Source organism: Porites lutea, chromosome 12 (assembly GCF_958299795.1).
Source record: "Porites lutea chromosome 12, jaPorLute2.1, whole genome shotgun sequence".
NCBI lineage: Eukaryota > Metazoa > Cnidaria > Anthozoa > Scleractinia > Poritidae > Porites > Porites lutea.
This window is the reverse complement of record NC_133212.1, coordinates 8,491,550-8,516,504: the sequence shown is the minus strand read 5'-3', so window position 1 is coordinate 8,516,504 and position 24,955 is coordinate 8,491,550. Positions and strand designations below refer to the sequence as shown.

At 38.1% G+C, this 24,955-nt stretch overlaps 1 protein-coding gene and 1 long non-coding RNA gene across 4 annotated transcripts in view; one reads left to right on the top strand and one right to left on the bottom strand.

Moving 5' to 3' along the window:
- The window catches only part of LOC140953669 (microfibril-associated glycoprotein 4-like), a 31,615-nt gene that overhangs the window by 1,996 nt on the left and 4,664 nt on the right, over window positions 1-24,955 (bottom strand). The window contains exons 2-3 of the mRNA XM_073403082.1: window positions 23,465-23,582; window positions 19,339-19,774 (exon numbers count right to left, since the gene is read on the bottom strand). Of these exons, the coding sequence (XP_073259183.1) occupies window positions 19,339-19,774; window positions 23,465-23,582 (554 nt within the window). The remainder of the gene's footprint in view (window positions 1-19,338; window positions 19,775-23,464; window positions 23,583-24,955) is intronic.
- LOC140954118 (uncharacterized) lies at window positions 1,086-10,782 on the top strand. 3 transcript variants are annotated; one of them, XR_012167489.1, is made up of 4 exons: window positions 1,086-1,468; window positions 5,150-5,202; window positions 9,220-9,344; window positions 9,551-10,782. It is a non-coding gene; the product is annotated as an uncharacterized lncRNA (long non-coding RNA). The 3 variants fall into 3 exon arrangements; XR_012167487.1 differs by lacking the exon at window positions 9,220-9,344; XR_012167488.1 differs by lacking the exon at window positions 9,551-10,782 and having other exon boundaries at window positions 9,220-9,534.

Here is a 24,955-nt window from a genome sequence, read left to right as displayed (position 1 = left end):
AAATGTGACTTTAGCCGCTTGTTTCACACTGAGAGGTCATGGCACACATATCGATTTACTACGGCGTTTATTTCTGGTCGGCAGGATTTGCCCTCTGTTGAGAGAGCATTTTTTTTTTTACCTCTAATTAGAAGCGTAAAGCTTTTTATTGCGGCTGAATAAGGGTTTTAACTTTCTCCAAAGTGCCTTCTGGATCTGACTAACTAAGTGATTTTCTTTAGTCCGTGAATTAATGTAATATTTTTCTGCAATGTTGTATCACGCTGGGCCCAGCTCGTATGTTTTCTTTGCAGAATGTTAAATTATCACGGATAGTGATTTACAGATCCAGAATTATAAGAATGAAGTGCAGCTTAAACTTAAGCTACATCAACTAAGGAGAATTACATTGTGACTTAGTAAACTCCAGCTTGATAGTGTTTCTCTGAAAATAGTGTGAGTCTTTTGACTGGAGCGCGTAGTTTCTCCCTTGGTAATAGCGGAATATTAAGCTTAACAGTCTTTGGACTGTTTTGTTATTACCACTTTGTGATCAACAAGGACTCCGAATTACCGAAAACAATTTCGCACTTTCCTTCCCTCGCTTTCTTCGCGTCCTCCTTTCCCTCTTCACCGATGCCAAATAGTTGCAGCCGGACATCAAAGCTTTTTCCGTTGTTCCACTTGGTCTCGCATTATAGATATCAGCGGCGAAACGACTATTATCGCAGAGTTTTCTAGGATTAGAGCAGCTTTAGCCAAGCGTGGGAATAGCTGAAAGATTAAACTTTTGCCGAAACCGGTGGGCATAATACCGAAAACATCTTTACCGCGAGCCAAGTCGCAGACACTCGTCTAAAGCACAAGACAACGCCGATTCATGAAGATCACACGCGCGATTCGCGTTAGCCATCTTGGTGATGACAAACTAATGACCACGCTACTAGGTGATGATGTTAACTGTCAAAATTGACCAATCAGAGGGTATATCAGGAGCTGATATACCGGAACAGGCCGTTAAAAAAATGCGTACAGGCTCCGTCGCCCTGTCTCTCCCCAGCCCTCGCGCGATTTTCGCATTTCTTATTACTGAACGACTTTCTGTAGCGTTGCAGTTGTGTCCTCCGTTGCAGTTTGGTCCTCTCACCTATCAACCAATAGAATGGGGTTTTATTTCTTCCAATCAAAGTGCGTTGTGATCGTGTCTTCTTCATGTGACTTCCCAACTAGGGGAGGGCTGTAGTATGAGTTTTGTTCGTTTCAGTGTCCTGATCGTGTGGAAGACTTTTGTATGAAACAGTTTTGGAGCGTTTTCCCTGATGGGTTTTTGGAGAATTTTACAGAAGTTTGAGGTTTGTTCGAAACTTTCCTCGGTCAACGCATATTTTCATATGTTGGAGAGCTAGAAAGCCTGGGACAAGGATGAAAGCACAATCAGAGAGTTCGAAGAAGGACAGTAGCAACAAGAATGTATTTTCGAGCTTCTGAGGTAAGGTGTTATTTGCAGTACTTTCAAAGGCGTTGTTATATAAGGATTAGAGTCATGGTACAGATAAGCTCAAGCTAGGCTAGCTCTAGTCTTATTTTTATAGATCGTGAAGTTGTGAGCTTTTTTGATTTTGCTGCAAATTGTAAGTTAAGTTACTGCTTATAAGCTTATTTACCGAACCGGGCTTGTAAAAATGACCGTAACAAGAAAAAACTGAAGCATTGTTCATGGGGATTTTGAAGTCTTCCTTTAGAAAATAATATATAAACACTTGATTTAGAAAATAATAACCTATTTCAAAGTTTAGGCTGAAGAGTTTCCTGTATCATGAGGGCCCTCAAATTAGCAAATTTAGGGATTAGTGCAGTCATTAAATTCAGGCAGCAGACTGCATGATTCCCTGAAAGTAGCTAAGAATAATAATGTGGAAATTCAATGTGGATGTGTTTTGCTTTTGATTTGGAAGATGATGCTGTTAGACTTTTTTGGACCAAAATTCTGCAAGAAATGTGAGCACAGTTTAGCCTGCTTTCAATTTTTTATTTGGTCAACTCTCTATGGACACCTCTGGGATCAGAAAAAAGGGTCTGTCTTAAAGAGGTCCGTCTTTTAGAGAATCATATGAAGGAAGTAGAGCGAAGTAGGGACCAGCTCTAGCTGTCCAATTTATGGTGTAGCAAGATGTCCGTCAAGGGATTTTGTATTTTAAAATTTAGCATGAGAGCTACAGTACTCCTGGACTTACTATCATGCTGAATTTCAATATATACAAATGTAGAAAGAGGTCTTTTTGTGGATGTGAGGGCACATATGTCCCTAGACTAAATTTCAAACACTTTCAATTAATATAGTTTCACGTTTTTGCATTTCTGTATTCAGCCCATCGTTAACTGTGTTTGTTGTCACTTAGTCTTCTGTCACTGTTTCAAGGCAAGGTTGCTTATTTTGCCCTATCAGAGCCTCTAGAAGGTGGGCTATTTCAATACTACAGTTAAAATGTTAATCTGCAAAAAAGTGTTGATACCAGTGGGCGGATAACACCCTCTGAGATCTCCATAATTCTTTATATGATACGAAAGCCGAATTCACTAATTATTTTACTATTCATTCAAAATAATTCTTAGTTTAAAAACATGGCTAAAACATGCTTACCCAGGGGCGGATCCGGGATTTTTTTTAGTAGGGGGTGCAGAAGCCTACCCTCCTGAAGCTTTCTGTAAACTAGCTTACAAATCATGTCTAACCCAAAGCACCTCTATCCCTTGTAAAAGTTAGGAAAAATGGCTGGCAGACTGCAACTCTTTTGACTTTGACACGATTGATTGGGGTAAGCCATATACCCTTGCTTTTCTATATACCAACGAATCTAAATTACGTGTTTTTCAATTTAAATTTCTGCATAGAAAATTGGCAACAAACTGTTTCCTTTTAAAAACTGGAATCAAATCTAATCATCAATGCAGTTTCTGAAAAGAAAGCTCGGAAACTCTTTTGCACCTCTTTTGAGAATGTCCTTTGGTTAAATCCTTTTGGAATGAAATTGGTAACTGGATGAAAAACAGCTCTTGCTTTCTTAACGAAGAATTCTCCGTTTTGTCTTGCATAGGCCTAGTGAACAATACTACAAACCTGCTTTTCCATCATGCACTTTTAATCGCGAGGTATCACATCTATTTCTCCAAACAAAAAGGCCCTAACCCTTCATGGGAACTCTTTTTTCAAACCATTCTAAATTGTCTTGATTATGAAAGACGTTATGCCATTAAAACTGGGATTTTAAGAAAATTCAATGCAAAATGGGGAGCATTGATCTGGGAAAATGATCTTTACTCTTTATTTCCTTTGTCGAGATGTGCAGAGAACAGCAATCATGCTAACTCTCTATAGGCTCTTTTGATGTTCCAAGGCGGATAATCAGTAAATGTGCGTAGTGCGTGTGTGTGCATGTGTGTGTGGGGTGCGCATGAGTATGCAAGAACTACTTAATAAGTTACTTTGGCTACTCTGTATTATAGATCTGGATTGTTTAAGTAATTAGTGTATAGTAGCAATGTAATCATTTATTTATATGCTTTGTAAGTAATGTAAATCAGTGATGCAAATAAATAAATTTAAAAAAAAAACTGGGAAAAATCTAGGTTCTTATTCGTTGGGGCAGTATACATTGCCATTCTTAGAGTTACCAATGTTGTGAACTGTCATGCTGAACAGCCAGCTCCTATATCCATCCAAGACATGTGATCCTTGAGTCACTATGTATCAGATAAACAAGGGTAAACAAGGTGTATTATGGGTAGTGTGAAAGAGGCAGATAAAAAGGACTTTGATATCAAACAATTAATTTTAAATAATGTACAAATGTAGCAACTGTGCAGGCTGAAGACCTTACACAAATGTACTCATACAGTGTACAACAAAAATCTACACTGCTTGGTTTGGTCTTTTTTATGAAGAATAGTGCACTGCTAGAACACCACGTTTACAGCTGAATTATGCTAAAATGTAGATTTTTCAATAGGTGAGTTAGATAGAATCCACTCTCCTTCGCTGGTTAATATCCAGTATTAAATTCCTTTATTATTATCACTTTTTCTGAACAAAAATTGTGAAATTTTGTTTCTGTAACCTAGCCTCCCTCACAGTATTTTTAGGAGATTTGTATATCCTCCCTTCCCACAAAATGCCTGCGTACCCAACATCAACATTTCTGATTTCCATTTTTTTTATTCATGTGGTACATGTAACCAATCAACAATGAGAGGTATTATGTTAATTTTTTCCAAACTTCTGCCTTAAGAGTTGTGGGCACTGTGTAGTGAGAAAAAAATAATGTTACTCTACTAAGTGTGACAAACTCTTTTATGCAACTTTAATTTTTTGTTTCCTTTATGTAAAGTGGAATTATACATGTATTAAGAGCAATTCTGCCAAATTTCATCAGGTTCTTATAAGTGGATTTTGATATTTTGTCATTTGTTAACACAGCCTATGAAAGTCAACAAGAGTACTGTATGTACAGTATGCCCAAAACGTGTGCAAGCACTGAGATCACCACATGATAGGACAAAGTGATGAAAACCGAATAAATTTGTTCTGACAATTTCTGGGCATTTTTCTCAGCTTGCTCTCAATTTTTTTCTTGAAAATTCCATTAATTAGCTTCAATGTTCTCTTGATAAAGATGTATCAGGGAGTTTTTTAGTGCATGCAGCTTTATGTAATAGAAAATGTATGTGCTCAACTTCTTGTGCTAAAATCTTCAAGAAACTCTAAAAAATTGAAAAAAAAAACTAGAATCCATCAGAAAGGAGATCTGTGCAATTCACTAAGAATAAAGTTGTTGAGATTGGAGGGGGAAACATTCAAATCACACAACAAAGCAAACTTCAACGACAAAGTCCAGACACATGGGCTTCTTATACTACTTAATATACTTCTGAAGTTCAGAATTAAAAACAGACTTCTGCCAATTGCTGCTTTGTCCTGATATCACAAACTCACATCTTGTCATTATTTATCGTGAGGTTATCTTTGTTCATTTGTATATACTACTTCTAGACACTCTCTGTAACTGTATAGGTACATGTAATAAAAGTTCTCTCGTCCGTGAATTTTAGAATGTTTATGAACAAAAAACAATTCTTGAGTTATATTTTCTTTTTATTTTCATTTTTTGTACAGGCATGAAAGAAAACCAGGGGTTAAAAGAAGCAAACAAAGGCTTGGATTAGCTGGTAAGCTTTATTGATATGTATTTTCCCTGTAATGCACTAGTGGTTGAATATTGTCCTTTGTGTAAATGTTGGTGTGTATGAAAATGCATTAGCAAAGGATACTAACATTCACTACTAGATAAAGTTATGGTAAAATGATTTATCGCTCAGAATCTTATACCAGCGTAATAAAACATCTTGGTGGCTGTTGATTGTGTGCAAGAAGTATTTGGAAACTGTGCAAAATGTCCATGTGGTCACATGCAACAAAGAAGGTCTACCAGGAAGAAAATTGTGCATTTTTTCTGGAGACTGGCTTTTCACAGAGGACACTCTTGTTGTCATTAAATTCTCAACAACATCAAAGCTCTCAGAGACTCTGCACAATTTTATGATTAGTGTAACAATAGCAGTCTGGCTTAATAAGGACAAACTCAGTCTTTAATGGCCGCCTCAAAGCTGCTACAAAAGCACCTGTTTTTTAGGCCAAGTGGCTTACAACTACAGGCCTACCATGACGCCTTTCCTTCTTTCTTTTTAAAAAAAAAATGAAAATAAAAAAAATTTCATTGCACAATTGGCACTTAATAACTAGTGAAAGCCCAACAACATCAGCCAAAGCACTGAACGCAGAACATTTTGAACAAACAAAGTCAGCTGTTTCAAAAGGCAATGTGTTCAATGTCTAAGCAAGAAAAAAAAGGGAAAAAACCCAATTTTTCAACTGTCTCCTGCAATCATCAGGTGTAGTCAAGCATAGTCTTATAAATAGCCAGGTGGCTTTGACAACCAACCTGGGGCCCGTTTCTCAAATGCCCTGATAATTAAAGCTCTTGTTGTTTACATGCAAGATAGAGGTTTTAATAGTTTTACATCTAACATGATAAAACTATCACTTAGTGAAACAAAATGAAGTAGTTTGCTTTCCAGGACCGGTGCCCTTATTCTTTTCATTTTGATTTGAATATTTGATTTCGCACCCGAAAAAGTTACCGGGACTTTCACGAAACGGGCCACAGGTCTAGTGGTCCTATTTTCAACTGGCTGAGACTTGTTAAGTGTTATGCATAGAGGTTGTGCCTTGCTAGATAGTGCAACTGAGGTTTTGGTCGGCCGGCACTGTTTGGAATGACTGACCCTCTACTGGCTGAAGTCTATGGAGTTTCTCTGGAGAGGCTGCCAAATCCGGGGGTTGCAGGGCTACAGGAGCCTCTCTAGGTTGTGAGCTGTAGAATGGCTGTCTGCTCCTGCGGAGGATTCTTCCATCTTCTGTCTTTACGTCATAGGATCGCATATCTGCTAGTTCTTCTATTTCTGTTTTGAACCATGTCTGGCTCTTATCACGGGGAAGTGGCATTACTCTGACTGTCTCGCCTTTCACCAATGGCAAGAGCTGCTTGAAGGTGGGTTCGCGTACATCGCCCAAACATGCGCTGAGCTGGCGAGGTGTTAAGCCCCTCCATTGGGGTGTTTCTTCAGCTTAGCAGAGAAAGAAAATAACCAGCTCCTGATGTTTTGGCTTTCTTGATTAAGCTCTTTGCAGTCTCAACTGTGTTTTCTACTCGTCAATTGCTTTGCGGTTAGCCCTGGGAGCTGGTTACATGCTCAGTCCCAGATGACCACAAAAAGTTCTCAAATTGCCACTTAGCAATTCGTTAGGTGCTCCATGTGTGACAAAATGTCTCTTAAGTTTCTTTGTGATGACAGTTCCTGTTTTGCTGTGTAGCTAACTAACATTTCGAAATACCCAGAGTAATAGTGTACTGTGCAGAGATAATTCTTGTCATCAAGAGTGAAGATATCAGTGGCAACTTTCTCCCAGCCGGCCTTGATGTTGGCTAAGTGGTTGTTTGGTCTAGTTACTCTGGTTACTCTGAAGTGACATACAGACATCACATCTCTGGATGTAGTCAGTGATTTCAGCATTCATGCCTGGCCAGTATACTGTCTCCCGTGCTCTCCATAAACAGCCTAGCAACCCGATATGGGAGTCGTGTAGCTTCTGCTTGATCTTTTTCCTCAGGGTCTGCAGTATGATGCATCGCTGGCCCTTGAATATTACACCATCATGTACTGAGAGCTCATCTCTGATTTCAAAGTACTGTATTTCCTAGAATAATAGCCATCCCTTGATTAATTGCCTCCCTCGAATAAACACCCCCCTTGGACGGAAATACTTAAAATAATCACCTCCTTCGAATAATCGCTCCCTCCCTGCCCCTTTCACCATCTTCTCTTCCTTTTATCCCCCCCCCCCCCTGTCAAATTGAAGTGCTATGAGATTCGGCAAAACTGATCAGTGACGATTCAAGCTCTGAAAATATTAGTCAAGGAACTAAATTTGGAACACTTTAAAAGCCCATGATCAGTTTATTTGGCATGATTATTTTTTGATTTCCAAGATTGCTTTCTTTACAAACTGTAGAGTTGGATCACAAGCCGTCTCTCTCTGAAGTTCATTAAGCTGGTGGTCTGGAACAGGAAGGAAGTGAGTGGCATTTATGCACTCCACCTCTGATTTTGAGGCTGATCACTCATAGTCCTCTGAATAAGCTCTTGACAGGGTATCAGCTAGAAGCGTCTCCTTGCCAGGCTTGTAGCGTATTTCACAGTCATATTGTTGAAGCCGCAACAGTAGGTGCTGTAGTCTCTTGAAAACTGATACCAGAGGCTTCTGCGAAATGAAGACTAATAGTTTGTGATATGTCCAGAGGATGACTTTCCGAACATACACATGGTGGTGGTTGTGTTCCATGCCGAAGAGCCGAAGACCTGGGCCAGCAATTCCTTTCAAATCTGTGAGCACTTCCTTTCTGCCATTGTGGGTACTCTGCTTGCATTGGCTGGCCTAGCTGCATCAGAACAAAGCCAAGTCCATCTCTAGATGCATCTCCTTAGCCTTCGTTTGGGTCACTCTTACTGAAGTACTTGAGTACTGGTGCTTTGGAGACAGCATCTCTAGTTTTCTGAAAGCCATCTTCCTGTTCGTGAGTCCAATATCACTCAGCTTTCTTATGTGTTAGATGGCACAGTAACTCACACAGTTCTGATAGGTCTTGTAGGAACTTAGACAGATACTTCACAAGCCCAATGAATCTCTGCCGGTCACTCCATCTTAATAAGTGCTTTGACTTTTTTGGGATCTGCTTTAAGCCCATTCCTTGTCATTACATGCCCGGTGAATGACACTTCACTGCACTTCAAATGGAACTTCTTCTTGTTCAGCTTGATATTTCTCGCTCTGCAATGATCAAGGAGGTTCCTCAGATTTTGATCGTGCTCAAGGTCAGGCTTTTATCAGTGTCCCCCTGCCCAATGATGAGTAGAAGCACCTAATGAAATTAATTTGTAGACAGCAAGTTCTACCAACCTCTTCTAGTCCTGCTACAAGTGCTAGGTCGTCTGCAAATCCAAGCTTGGTAAGATCTCGCATAGGTTGTCTTCTGCTCTGACTAGGCTGATTCGGTAGACCCCACTTATTTAGGCTGTCGAGGAACAGATGCAGAAAGTAGTTGCCCACAATAATGAAATAAAAGGAGCAAGGGTGTAACCTTAGTACCCTGCTGTATCGTCAAAGAATGTGGTTTCTTCTCAGGACCAATTGAGTAGCCCAGTTTCCTCATATAGTGACTTTGACTCAGCAGCAATTGGTTAAAGTTGAAGTGTGTCAGACATTGCGTACCTGCTTACGTGTTCAAGGCTTTCCTGCCTACGTTTTCCACCGCACCTTACCAATTAACGCCTTTACTATAGACTCGGTCTTATTTTGCCACAAAACATATTCAAGTTTAGCAAAAAATTTAACCCTTGGAAGGGCTAATGGCAGAAAGATGACCATTACTTTTTATTTCTTTTGTTCTCTTAATGGAACTCAAGTTCAGATGAATTTGAGAGGTTTCTTGATAGGCAAATAAGTTCTGCTCTATTATATTGAATTCACGGCTGCTATGTTAGAAAAAATCTGAAACATCACACATATTGCAAGAGTAGTGTAGGATATTACAAGAGGCCGTACCTTACAGAAAGTTCTTTTTATAGGTCTTTACTGGAAAATTTTGATGTTTTTGGATCCCTAGTTGATTATGGGAGGTGGTCACTTGCAATGTAAAAGAGTTGGTGTCACATGGAACTTATCATTAACAGTTATGTTATGGGGAAGGGAGGTAAGAGGCTGGGTATTTTGATTTTGTCAAACACAAAATGCAAGTTCCATGTTTACTACATTTAGTGGTGGGTCTAGAGGTGGGAATTTTCAGCCACAGGTGGATAAGTCACTTTTGTACCCCATTCTCAAATGCTTCAGCCCACCAACCCCATACTGCCAAATGAAGTATCAACAGGTCCTAATATTGATCCATTATCTTTGCAGATTTTGTACCTAAAGATGCTCTATTCAGAAGAGAGGTCAGGTTTCCCATGGACAGAACCCTGTCACAGAACAGTATTTTCACAAATTAAGGAACTAGAAAGAGAAAACAATTGTGTCATGATATTTGGTTCAGTAAATCAACGTTTTGTAGTATTGATGTTAACATTAGGAAAGAGGATAAGGGTAGGGATCAAATCATAAAGATCTGTAAATGTTTAGTACTTGTCAGTACGATGGTAGGCAGTCAAAAGGAAAATAATTGTATCTTTACTTAAATGTTGGGCTCCTCATAAGAGTCAGGTAATTTTCAAAGATACACCTTGACTTTTTAACCAACTTTTATTAAATTGCTTCAAATTCAAGATAGTATTTTTTCTGAAAAATAAATTTATGGGCGTGATTCCTCAAATTTTTGTCATTCATTGTTTATTATTCAATCAAGTGTCAAATAATGAACAAACTTAAGGCAAGAATTCATACGGCTGGGATATTTGCTCTCCTCACCATTTATCCTGGAAGAGACTTTACATGAAATGGTACTAATTGGGAAGGCAAATGCTAGGTGCTTTCCTTTTTTATTTGCTAGCATTTTTTACTTTTTTGAGACATTGTCCTGATATTTTACTCTGAAATTTGTATCCTCCCCATAAATGTCAACCATAAAAAAATTCCCTATTATGGTTTATCATGGCATCTAGGATATAAAAGATATGGGAGTGTTATATAATGATTTATGGTAACTCCTACATGGAAACCTGGACCTAAGTAAGTTTTTAAGTTCTTACCTGTATTTCATTCAATAGGAATGTTACCCAAGCCCAAGTTAAATAAATAACTAGGTTTGAGGCTACCTAATAGTTCCAGGGTTGTCACTAAGATTTCAAGTTGCCGGGTAAATACCACAAGTAGGCGGGGAATCAAACGGCTAGGGATTTCTTTTGATTCTATTTTTCTTCTATTTTTGTATGAAAGTAGCTGGGGACCACATTCATAGTAGCCGGATGAGATCCCCGGCCTCCCGGCTCTTAATGACAGCCCAACTAATACACTGTAAACACGAACTATTATTATCATTATGTACTTGGGATGGATTCCTTCAATTTAGATCTTAGGCGGGGTTCTCCCTCGTCTTCAGTGCATGGCATAAAGCAACTAAATTAAATGTGCAAAATTAAGTGCTCATTAGTATGGTCCAATTTTATTTTATAAATTGGTATTTTTTGTATAACGTCTCTTCAGCAGTTGTGCATGTGTTGCTATTATTTCTACGTATCACCGTCACAAAGGCTGGTGAAATCACGTACCAAACTTATTGTATTAACTTACTGGGAAAATGGCATACAATGTATCACATAGATTTTTTTTTTTCAGCTATAAACTGAAAATTTAAAAGAAAATAGCATTCTTTGAATGAACAGATCTTGAACTTTTCCTGAATCGATTGTCCTCCTCTCATATTTACAGTATCTGGATGTTTGCCTATAGATGCAAACCTCTGGGGAATGTTATCTCTATTGCACTTCCTTTTCCCTCAGGGTACAGGGGTATCAAGACATGAATGAGAGAGGAACGATTTTATATTAAGAGTGACCCAGAGCCAGTTTTGTAATAGTTAACTAGCTGCTTTTATATTCATCTATAACTGGGGGTTTGACAGTGCCTGTGGTGGATGGCCATTGTATTTATAACGAGTCCATCCACCCTTAAATAGGTCCCCCTGCATGCCCTCGTACTCTTCTTGACCACAGGCTGTAGGTTGGTGGGGAAGCTAAGTTAGCACTGACTTTATAGGCCCCATTTATATGAAGAATAATTGTCCCGGGAAAAAGGTTCTCTCTTCCTTTAGCGATCAATTATCTGAGAATAAAACTGACCCCTTTGCCCAAGCTAATAGCGCGCGCGCATGCTCTGATTGTCTAAAGCAGCGATCGCGCATGCGTTCAAAGTGTTCTTGTGGAGAAACGTTGACCCCCTACGATCGAAAGGGTGAGCGGTCTACGCGCGGCACCCTTATAGCCGAGCATAAATTTATAAAACGTCGGCGCTCAGGGCAGCTAAAGAAGGAGAGTGACCCTTATACCTCGGACATCGTTTCTACATATAAGCGAGGCCTTAATTGGCTTAGCGGTAATAGGCATCGTGACGTGACCTGACCTAAATATTAACTTTCCCAGTTTATACTAGGAACAAACGTTTGTATCAAAAACTGTTCATCTTTACTTAAGTAGTATAGTAAGGACCGAATTCAGTTCTTTTTGGGAAGAATCTCTTAAACTAGGGAAGGCATACATTATCGGAAACGTGCATAGTCATGAAGACGAAGGCAAACTAGCTTTTTTTTAAAAAATGTAATATACGCCCTTCCACATTTCCCATAATGCACCTTATTTGCCCCCGAAGATTTTGAATAACCTTTGTTTTCATTTCTCCTGGGTATTGCAGTCGTCCCAAGAGATAATGAAAACAGTGGTTATGCAAAATTTTGCGGGGCAAATAAGGTGCATGCATTATGGAAAATGTGGAAGTGGAGCAGGAAACGTAATTTTTTACTCTTCATCCGCCATTTGCCCATCTCCCACACGCCTTGCTTGCCCTGCAAAGATTTTCCATAACCTTACACTTAATTTCCCCTGGGTATTACAGTCGTCCCAAAAGAAATTAAGGACTGCTTATGCAAAACAAGGTCTATTATAGAAGATGTGAAAGTGGCGAGTTCTCCCTTTTAGCTTTTTTACCTTTTCTTTGTTTACGAAGAGGGCAAATTTGACAAGAATTTATAACATATTTATCACCCTAAACCTAATTAACACAGGATGATAAAAGAGGCATGTCGATAATTGGGGGTCTTACGAAAATGACATTTTGCGAAATTGGCAAATTTGGCAATTAAGGATTCATCAAAGGTCAGGCAAAAAATTTAAATGAGAACAGAAGAGGCCTATTGGCAGTTGGCGATTTTCACGAGAATGGCAAATTGGAGAAAATGGGGAAATGGGCAAGAATCTATCAAAGGTTTTGCAAAACCTCAAATGAGGTGGCAAAGAGGGAAATCTTGACAAATGGTGATTATAAAAAGAAAATGGCAAATGTACGCGAGAAAGGAAAAAAATTAGGCAAAAATGGAGAGTTCAAGGGTTTGGCCAATTACAAAGGGGTACCTTGACAAATGGTGATTATAAAAAGAAAATGGCAAATGTACGCGAAAAAGGAAAAAATTTGGGCAAAAATGGTGAGTATGCCAAAAAGTCTCTTGCCAAATATTCACATAAGATGACAAAAAAGGGCATCTGGACAAATGGCGATTTATTTGGCAAGCATTTATACGTTTGGCAAAAATTAAAACAAGATGACAAAAGAGGCATGTCGATAATTGTGGGTTTTACGAAAATGACAAATTTTTCGCAATTGGCGAATTTGGATTCATCAAAGATCTGGCGAAAATTTTAAATGAGACAACAAAAGAGGCCTTCTTGGTTTGCAACCACGTGACAAGGCTACCATGTGGGGGGGTCAATACAATAGTATTTATCTCTCAGTATTAACACGAAAATAGAGTTAAGTTCCCAGAAGAGAGAAATGCTTTTTTTTTCTTGACCACCAGCATGGCCGCCGTGACGGCGAGTGCAAACCAGCAATATTGACAGTTAGCGATTTCACAAAATTAGCAAATTGAGAAAATGGGGAATTGGGCAAGAATCCATCAAAGGTTTAGCAAAAACTCAAATGAGGTTACAAAGAGGGAGATCTTGACAAATGGTGATTATAAAAAGAAAATGGCAAATGTACGCGAAAAAGGACAAAAATTGGGCAAAAATGGAGAGTTCAAGGGTTTGGCCAATTACAAAGGGGTACCTTGACAAATGACATTTTTATAAAGTTTATAAATTTGGCAAAAAATTTTAAAAAGTTTGGCAAAAACTTGAGCAGGATGACAAAAGAGGCATGTCGATAATTGTGGGATTTACGAAAATGACATATTTTGCAAAATTCGCGAATTTGGCAAAGGAATCATTAAAGGTCTGTCAAAACAAATTAAACGAGATAACAAAAGAGGCATATTGATAGTTGGCGATTTTCGCGAAAATGGCAAATTTGAGAAAACGGGGAATTGGGCAAGAATCCATCAAAGGTTTGGCAAAACCTCAATTGAGGTGTCAAAGAGGGGAATCTTGACAAATGGCTATTACAATAAGAAAATGGCAAATGTAGGCGAGAACGGCAAATTTCGGCAAAAATGGCGAGTGTGCCAAACATTCATCAAGGGTTTGACCAAATATTCAAATAAGATGACAAAAAAGGACATCTTGACAAATAGCGATTTTACGAAAATGACAAATTTGGCACAAATTTATTTAAGGTTTGGCAAAAATTAAAACAAGATGACAAAAGAGGCATGTCGATAATTGTGGGTTTTACGAAAATGACATATTTTGCGAAACCGGCGAATTTGGCAAGGACTGAGACAATGAAACAACAAAACAGGCATATTGACAGTTGGCGATTTACACAAAAATGGCAAATTTGAGAAAAAGGGGAATTGGGCAAGAATCCATCAACGGTCTGGCAAAACCTCATTTAAGGTGACAAAGAGGGGAATATTGAGAAAAAGGTAGATTTCGACAAATATGGGGAGTGTGCCAAAAAATCATCAAGGGTTTGGCCAAATATTCAAATGAGATGACAAAAAGGGGCATGTTGATAGCTGGCGATTTTTAGGACAATGACAAATTTTGCAAAGATTTTGCAAAGGCAAGAAGTTATGAAAGGTGTGACAAAAATTTACAAAGAGATGACAAAAAGGGGCATCTTGACAAATGGCGATTATAACAAAAATGGCAAATTGGGCAACATTTCATTTAAGGTTTGCCAAAATTCAAATGAGATGACAAACGAGGCATGTCGATAATTGTGAGTTTTACGAAAATGACAAATGTTCGCGAATTCGGCAAGGATTCATCAAAGGACTGGGAAAATTGCCTGTTGATAATTAGCAAGAATAGCAACTTTGGCTAAAATGGCGAATTTGGCAAGAACTTATCAAAGGTTTGGCAAAAATTTTGAACAAGATGACAAAAGAAGGATGTCGTTAATTCTGCGTGTTTACGAAAATGCCGTTTTTTGCGAAATTAATGAATTTCTGGAAAAATCTATCAAAGGTTTGGCAAAGTTTAAATGAGACGGGAAAAACGGGCATCTTGTACAAAACGCGTTATTAATAAGAAAATGGCAAATATAGGCAATAAAGGCAAATTTCGTCGGTAAAAAAAATACAGTGGCGAGTATGCCAAAAATTAATCAAGAGTTTGGCCCAATATTCAAATCAGATGACAAAACGTGGCATGTTGACAGCTGGCGATTTTTAGGAAAATAACAAATTTGGCAAGAAGTTTTCTCAAACTCATTAATAATTCATTAAGAAAATACAAAGGAAATTAATGTTTAATGAGTGTTTGGAAATCGGATGAAACACTGCTTAGTATTTGCATCCTTAATTTCTCCTTCAAAAATGATTTTGTTTGAGAAGAAATATCAAACATGAGACACAGTGTTTCATCACCAGATGAAACACCTCGAAGCTCGTCAAAAATACTCCGCTGCGCGTCGTATTTTCAACTCTCTTCTCGGTGTTTCATCTGGTGATGAAACACTGCATCTCATGTTTGATATATTACATCAAAGGTTTGACAAAAGAGATGACAAAAAGGGCCATCTTGACAAATGGCGATTATAACAGAAATGGCAAATTTGGCAACAATACATTTAAGGTTTGCCAAAAATTAAATGAAATGGCAAACGGGGCATGTTGACTGTTAGCGATTTTTTACAAAAATGACAAATTTGGCGAAAATAGCGAATTTGACAAGAAGTAATGAATGGCTTGCCAAATGAGAAGGCGAAAAATGGCCTGTTGGTAATTAGAGATTTTTACAAGGATGGCAAATTTTGGCGAAAATGGCAAATTTGGGAAGAGTATAACAGGACAGGTTTGAACAAAATTCAAATGAGATAACAAAAAAGGCTACCTTGACAATTACTTATTTTTCGAAAAAGGCAAATTTTTGCCAAAAATGGTGAATTTGACAAAGGTTAATCAAATGTTTAGCAAAAACTCATAAATGAGTTGACAAAAAGAAAGCATGTGAAAATTTGGGTACCAGTTGAGATTGAACCTCGTGTGGTCCCTGATCTAATGGTGCTGAAATGACAGAAAAATATCTGACAATCGACGTGACATTGTTATAAAGAAAAAATAAAGCATTTTTATTGTCGTTGACGAAGATAGGTCCTCTGACTGAAAAACTTCCAACAATGTATCGAGATGGAATTAACTAATTAAGAACACCGTACTAAAAGTAAGCTTGAACAAATGTGGCTATAGAAACGCAAGTAATTCCTGTAGTCATAGGTGCATCATAAGTAATCAACAAAACAGTGTGTTTAGCTGTTTAAGTTTTGGCAGTAACCTGTGTACAGCCACCCTCTACCCTCAACAGAAAAACTCGATGAGGGAAAAGATCAGTTTTTTTAAGCATCATTTTCGATTATGTTTCCCGCGAATTGAAACATAACTTATATATAGTATTTCCTTGTTTTCTGTTCTTGCTGATGGGGATGTGCTGCTGGGCGAGGTCGCATTTTCACGTCTAGACTAGCTATAATGAGGTTGAACATTATAATGGTGTCGCGCATTTTTGAGTAGGAATTCAACGGAAGATTCGCGGTTGAAAATTTGACTTTATAAGGTAGATGCATAGAAAGAAAGTGACTACATATATTGTGATCGCGTAAACTACATTTGTCAAAAAGTGGATAAGGTGGCTTCTATAGGGTCCTCAGAATAGATAGTATAATAATGGGGTAGGGGTTCTGAAAGGTCATCAGCATACACCCAGCAAAAATTATGTTTGGCAGTTAGGATTCAGAGAAAGATACTAGTCCAAAAAAGTAGAGACTTCCAAGTTATGGTTGACAGGACATTAACCCACCTTTAGAACACCAATGACATCACAGTGCAAATTAAACCGTCTGTGATATAAAACAGTGAGATTTGCCGATTAACCTCATCTACAACCAATGAACGTACTCCTACAATGGTATAACCCTTTCCGTTTAACCAACTGCACTGAACAAAGACATCATTTGAAATAACATATGCGTTTCAAAAGATGGGCCTGTTGCAAAGTCTTATTTTGCGACATTTCAAACTATGGTGCTGTTTCGATAACACACTTTGCGTTATTGCAAAATACGGGGTGTTTAACTCTTCTGTTCTCAGCTCAAAAATCACGTCCAGTCAATTGACCCGATCGGCGTCAGAAAGTCATTGCTGGCAAAAAAAGGAGCACTTTACTGAGACCAAGGTTTGCGCTAACGCATAATGTGGTCTGGCAATTGTGACGTATTTTGCGTTAACTCAATCTGTGTTCTAGGTTTTAAGACCAAGGTTTGCGCCAAAAAAATATCGCAAACCGTGTCGAACGTAAAGAATCACATTTTGAGATAAGTCGTTCCGTGTCCTTCCAAATAAACAGGGGAACCCAACGACGGTGTCCTCCCAAATACATTGAAAACCGCTCTTTTTAGGCTACCCAGAGTACAAATAGATTTGCAAGGGCTTCAGTGCTATATTACCGTAAAATTCCAAAAATAATCAGCAGGGCTTATATTTTTCAAAGCCCCTTTTTGAGGGGCTTACATATATTCGGAGGGAAATTTGCGTTTTAAAATCGGCGAGGCTCATACTTGGAGGGAAATTTGCGTCTCAAAATCGCGGGGGCCAGCTTATAGTTAGAAGGAAATTTATGTCAGTATAAATTTGCAGAAAGTTTTAACTGAAACTCGTCTTGAGGACTTAGACCTTTCTTGAACACAGCCATGCAAGTAGTCCAAGTATACTTTGTCTATATGGACCGAAGAAATCCAAGCCAAGAAAGAGGAGTAAACTACGCAAACAGAAATAAACTGTGACACTTTCTGACTGCAATCATTTGGGGCTTGTGATGGATCTTTGGCAACGACAAAAATTTATATATCTTTGCTTTGTTTTGTTTTGTATTTGAGGGCGATTTCCAAGTTCAAGACGCCCGGGGGGGCTTATATCCGGAGGGACGATTTTACGAAGGATTTTTTGCGTTACAAATATGGGGGCTTATATTTGGAGGGGCTTAATTTCGGAATTTTACGGTATTTTCCCGAAAATTTAAGATGCAGATTAACGTATTACGAAAGTTATAATTTTTCTGGTTCCTCTCTCCATCACATTTTCGAATCCGAAAATTTTAGGTTTCGCATTTTGTAAGAAATTTGTAGCCTTCCCCAAGTGATACAAAATTCTAGGCAATATTTGCTTCTATGAACAGCTATTTTACAGAAAATTATCGTTGGGTTCCCCTGAATAGTCAGTATTTTGCGACAGCGCGAAATGTGGTTCCCAGATCGTGGACTATTTTTAGGCTTCGCTTTTCAGGCCAGGATTTGAGTTATCTCAAACTGTGAACTGTGGAAAGAAGTCACATTTTGCGTTAACTCAATCTGTGTCCTACCAATCAATCACCGAAAGTCACACACCTTTCTAGAAAAACTAGTGATTTTACAACCGTTCAGCCTTCATATTAAAAACGGAAACACTAACTGTTTCCTGCGCCAATCAAGAATACAACACAATCAGCGAACGTACGCATTTTATGCTTAAAAGATCACCAGTGAAGACCTGTCTTTGAACGCTTTATTTGCATAATGAACAGAATCAATTAGTGTCATATTTTCGTAAGCCGGTTCGCTTTTTATTCGAGTTCACAATATTCATAAGATGCAGAGTATCTGTATATGGACTTAGATGGTGAAAATATTTTGTGATTTGACTTGTCCTCTCCGCCAAGTCTTAGCTATCTTAACGGATATGGGCTAAAAATTAAGTTGATCGATACGAAAATGAGAGACGAAGTAGAAACGGCACAATCCGCTCTTCATATTTTTATAACATGTAAAAACGTGAAATTTAACTTTAACGACCCACAGCCGGTATTGTTTTTTTCGAATTCTTAATGTAAAATTCCAAAACGACATTAAATATACACTCCTTCGCAGCCTTAAAATCCGAAATTGAGTGGTTGATTCGGCCGCCATGTTTACTTAACCTTGCAAGACAAATTTTACTACCGTCCCCGACCCGCTAAACTTGCAAATTTTGCTCGAAGACCAAACTGCAACGGAGGTTCTTTTCCAGTCCTATGCCGCGACTACCACGATAGATCGCATGACCTGATTGGCTTGCATATCACATTACGTCAGAGGACATGTTCACAAGATAGGACATAAGTGCAACGGTACAACTTTCCACCCCCATCTCGGAGCCTGGAACAGGCTAGCCAGCGTTGGAACCGAGGACCCCCCTCTCTACAAAACGGCGCTCATCCAACGAGGCTAACCTTGCGCCAGTTTATAATAAAAACCATTTGTAATTTGTTTATTTATTTACCCATCTTTAATAAGCAAAAACAAAAACAATGACGAGCGTCACTCAACAGAGTGTGGCTCCAATTTAAGTGCACCCTGGAGAAACTATAGAGGAAGAGCTATTTACGTACATAACCATATAAGAACACTCCAGTTGCCAGTCATACCACTGTACCTGCAAATCATAATGGGGTATTTTTCCGCTTCATCAGTGGAATAACAAGCACATTATAAAAGATATAAAAGATTTTTTATTATAGAATTGGCCTCTAATTATGAAATTAGAGTTTTTCCCGTTATACTTATGAAATGCCAGCCAATTATTTGTTTACCTCAGGGACTTCCCAGTGTCGCTACTTATCATCGAGTCACCAGCCGTACCACTGTATCCTCCAATCGTAATCCTGTATTTATCTGCCTCGTCAGCCACTTGAAAAGTCGTATACTCAGCGTATGTTATGTTTCCATCAAAGTCCTCCAGGTCAAATCTAAGCATGATATCACTTGAGGCTGTCAAACGGTGTATATTATCGTTTCCAAGCCAGAACTCACCGTTTAGATCGCCAAACCCATTTGCGTATGACTCCCATCCGAGATAAAAATCAACTGCGCCGTCGAAACGTCTCTGAATAACGGTCCAGCCTCCACCGTCTGTAGTCATATCACAGAGAACTTCTATTGGGTTGCCACCATCTGGAAAAATGTAATGCAACCCATTCGATGTGAAGCCATTTTGAGCAAGTTGAGAACAGCTTTTCATTATTGGTTCTGAAGGATATTCAATACAAAAAAACTGAGGTTAGCCATCGCAGAGACTGATATATAAAAGCTCCAGTTTCGTGAGAGCCTCAAAGGTCAACAAGAGTGACGTCAATTATCTGGGCTTCCAAGTTCTTCCGGGAAATTTCCTCGATAAAAACAGTGTCAAAGATAAAAAAAAAATGATGCTGTTAATTCGAACGCCTTGTTTGAAAGAGTAGGGATTTGAAGGCTTTGTCTATTGATTAACCTTCGTTTACATTCTTGCCTTATCAGCATTATGCTCATTCTCTGATCAAAATATCAACATAAATCTCTCAAGATTGAAAAAATGGCAATGTTATAAATCTCTGAAATCTCCTTATCAGCATTATGCTCATTCTCTGATCAAAATAACAACACAAATCTCTCAAGATTGAAAAAATGGCAATGTTATAAATCTCTGAAAGTTTGAGCCTGATATATATATATATATATATATGCTAAATAATTTCGGTGAAATTTTGTTTTAACAAGAGAGGATAAAGGGGACAGAGAAGGCATCCCTCATACACACCCTATTCCATAGGTAATTCGTCTCGAGTTATTTTCAGAATTGGGATAAAATTACCTCGCGCGCTGCGTGGATGTTTCGTGGAGGTTTCGCATGAGTAAACTCCGTGCAAAACATGTCGGGCGAAAGGCAATGAAAGCGTAAAGAGATCGAGAGTATTCCTGAATATTGACGCGAAATGAGTCGGCGCTCACCTTGGAAAAGGGAATCGATAGACTCTTTGACAATCCGTGAAATCAGTTTCATTCGAAGTTGTCGTAACCTCAGTGCTTTAATAAAATGAAAAATTTCGCCGGTCGATTGAAACCGTTCGTTTGTATAAAGCAAGTAGGACGCCAAGTGTTATTTTTGTTGAATAATAAAAGACTAATAAAAGAATAAATATCAAACCAGAATTTGCTCTCTTCAAACTGTAAATTGTAAATGATCCTGAGAGAATATTCAGTGTGTTAGGGATTTCCCTGCTGTACTGATAGCTCTATACAAGAGAGGAAGGGCGATTCTTTTTTATTTTCAGTTTCGCTGACACAGCTTTAGCAGAAATCTCTCTGTAGTAGTTTTCGTCGACAAAACGAATAGCAATATCGCTCTCTGCGTCTTCCGCCATTTTGTTCTGCGTCAATTCGTAAAGGACGCGTGGCTCTGATCTTGGGTCATCAACGGGGAACACATCCGCGCTATGTGATTGGCTGTTGTCTTATCCCCCTTGGGATCTGTGGTCTTGAAAATAACTCGAGACGAATTACCTATGGAATAGGGTGTGTATGGGGGATACCTTCTCTGTCCCCTTTATCCTCTCTTTGTTTTAAGGAATCGATATTTTACAAAAAAGTGTACGATTTATAACGTTTTGCCACCTAGCCATTTCGCAGTTTTTAATCGCCACTATTTTCTTAGATAGTGTTTGCAAAAGGCTGAAAATTGCACAAATTAATCAAGATAACTAGCTCTTTCAACTTTTGAAATAATTTGTAGATGCCGGTGAAGCCATCCACGGTTTAACTCACACATGAGCTAAAATGGAAACGACAACGTCAGTATTAAGACTGCCTAAAGTGCTTCTTTATTGCATTCTAGTTTTGTGACTTTTAGCCTGCTATAAGTTGCAGGATACATTTCATGTACCAAGGATTTAACAGTCATCAGGATTTTCTCAATTAGGGCCCTCTTCATAGCTGCAAAAATCGTTCATGCTACGGTCTCCAGAACAATGTACATGTCATTTCCAACTTCTAGGCATAGCTTGATTGACACAATGTCGTAGTCTGACGTTATTATGACGTCATATTGGTGAATTTTTGGCAAAATCTAAGCCTCCTCCAAAGTAGACATAAATCGAGAAATACTTGAACAATAAGGTGTCTGATAAAATCAAGTAGATGGCTAACACATAAAGAATCTTTAACACTACCAGCGATGTCATGATGGCTTCATTTATTACTAAAAAAGGAACTGTGACCCTCCGCCATCTTGGATCTACCAGTTTGAAATGTTTGAATGTATTCCATTTTACTTAAAACCGATTTAAATCGAGGTATTTTAATAATTGAGAACTTTATCTCAATATAAAAAGGATACTTAGGAAGCAAAAAAAAAAAACAACAACAACAACAACAACAACAACAACAAAAAGTCTGCAAAAATATGAAATTCCGAGAGAGATGAATAGTATTGAAAATTTAACTCTGCATCTGCCGTTTGCTCATTCTAAACTCATGTTTTCTTTTTTCAAAAATTAATTTCTGAAATGCCCGGATTTCATTAATAGTTTTTATAACTTTCATAAAATAATGCTAAATTAAATGTAATATAATAACTCAATCAGTAAAAATAGAAATAAAACCTATTTTTAGAAAAAATGCAAATTTTGAAAAACACGGCTGTAGTCATGGTTACGTCAATAGGCCTTTCCGCACTAGCAGGCAAAATCGGAATTGTCTTTGAAACATCTAAACCATAGCCTGAATTTCATCCGATTACTTCGAGTCGTTAATTACTCCCTCAGTAACGTCTGAATCGACCGGCCGTTAATGCCGTCCAGTGACGTCACTACTCCTTGACCTTTGCTTTAATTCATGCAAAAAGTAAAACACGATTTTCAAGTGGCAAACCGAGAAATATCGTATGGAAATGTCTGCATGATACAGAACTGCTTTATTTTTTTCGATCGTAATTCATGTTTGACGTTCAAACTATCAACTGCATGCAATACAACTCCGAACCGGTTGTACTGAATTCTATAATCAAACTCGGTCGCAATCACGCAATCAAATAAACACACACACGGAACACTTAGTTCAAAAACACAATCATTTGCTTTAACTGAAAAGAAGCTATTTGGTCCTTAACGAAGAAAAAAAACAAGAAGACAAGAAAGAAAGCTAACAGAATTATTATACTTGACGGTAAAAATAGCAAGAAGGTCGAATTATAACATTGATCTCAGAAAACTTCGCGTAAACAAAATCACCGGCCGCCGAAACCACAAAGCGGCTCTAAATGAAAAAACCTACCGACTCTCCGCAATGATTCTTCATCCGCAGTTCAATTTAGCATCTCAGTTTCGAAGACAAGGGCAATTTTGCTGTTTAAGATAAAGATTAAGCTTATTGAAATGTTTGAACTACGCGAAAGAATGCCAGGGATGCGATCCGCTGAATATCAAGGACAATCCCACTAAAATTTTTCATAATTATACATAATTATGCGAATGTTTAGTCAATCAACCAATCAAAATCACTACCCGGTTTTCGGGTAGTGGGTGACGTCACTGGACGGCATTAACGGCCGGTCGATTCAGACGTTGTTGAGAGGAGAAAACGACTCGAAGCAATCGGATGAATTTCAGGCTATCTAAACCAAAGATTGTATGGTGACAATTTTTGTTTTGAAAAACCTTGTCCGCACTGGAAACTATTTACTCTTATCAGGCCGTTACATCTGACAACACTTGCATTTGTGAAAGAAAAGAATAATGGCTTTGCAGGAAATGATCGACAAGAAACACGCATTTTTGTTTATTCAGTCGATTTTGTTCAGTTTTTACCTGGAGCAAATTTTGCCGGCGGCACGTTTGAAGATAGTCCCGACTGGCACAATATTTGTAAAATCGCGGCAAACTATCCGCATTTTTTTTCGACACTTACCACACGGTATTCCTTCGTAATCAGTAGCACATTTACATCTAAAACTGTCCCTGGAGTAGTCTGGAATGCAGATACCTTTTTCACCGCACGGGTTCAATTTGCTCGACTCGCAGACACTCTGTAATGAATGAAAAACATATTAAATACGCAAATTTTCAAACGATTTTGACACAATTAAGCCACTGTTCAAGTTTTTCCTTGACAAGGTAAACAATAACAGCAACAACAACAACAACAACAACCAACAAAAAGACTTACGACAACCCATTATTGAATTTTATTGCCAGAAACCAAATTTTATCTTTTCTTCTACCTAAAGTAGCCATATATAAAACAAAAAAACACTAAAATATATCTGATAGAAATTAAGAAGAGAGCTAACACATTAATAATCTTTAACAATAGCAGTGATGTCATGAAGACGTCATTTCTTATTAAAGAAGGTACTGGAACCATCCACTATCTTGGATCTCAAATTTTGAATTAATTAAATGTATTCCATTTTACTTAAAACTTGTATAAATCGAGGTAATCGTAACAGAAAATTTGATCTGTGTATAAAAGGATGCTTTAAAGGCAAAACATGCAAGAAAAATATATGAACACTGCTGACAATTGACCTTAGCATCTGCCATTTGGTCATTTCAAAGTGATTTTTTTTTCTCAAACGATTCACTTAAAATCCTGGATTACAATAACAGTTATAACAAATTTGATAAAATGATGCTAATTTAACTGTAAAATAACAATTTAACAAGTAAAAACAGGAATAAACTTTTTTTTATGATACTTAAAGATACAAAGGTTAAAAAACATGGCTGTTAAAACTTGGTTGCCATGGTAACGTCAATATTGACACACACGTCACGACGTTTTAAAAGTGTTCCCAGATACTTTTTAGGAAAAGTCGCAAAGTTTTGTGGTCATATATTGAACGGTTACGAAGTTATTCCGCTTTTTGTGAGAAGGGGCTGAAAAGGGTTAACAAAATGAGCCTACAAGTTATGCAACAGGACTTTCGCGGCTGGTCGCCTAATCGCCCTACCCCCTACCTCCTCCCGAGATTCGTGATTATATGTCTCGAAAAAACTTATAAGCTCGGGCCTTTGGGCCGAGAATAGCGAAGTTTACTATAATTAGAAATCACATTTCTGAAAGACGCAGGATTACGAAAGCGACAGAATTAATTACATAACACCAGACTGCAGTAAGATTTTTTCATGGAAACGGAGGTGCCCTGCGTCAGGAAAATTTCCGCCTTGCTATGTAATTCACATTAAATGGGTTTAAGGAATAAATCTGAAACATAGCATAAAACACTTGCTTTGCTACGCTTAAGTTAACCGCTCTTAAAGTTATCAAAGAAAAGTGCGGAATTGTTATCCATCATACTTCACGCGTAATTTTTCTCATTTGATTTATTTCGGGCGAAACACGCGTAAGTACGTGCTTGTAAAATAACAATTTTTATCACACGATATACTACTGAAA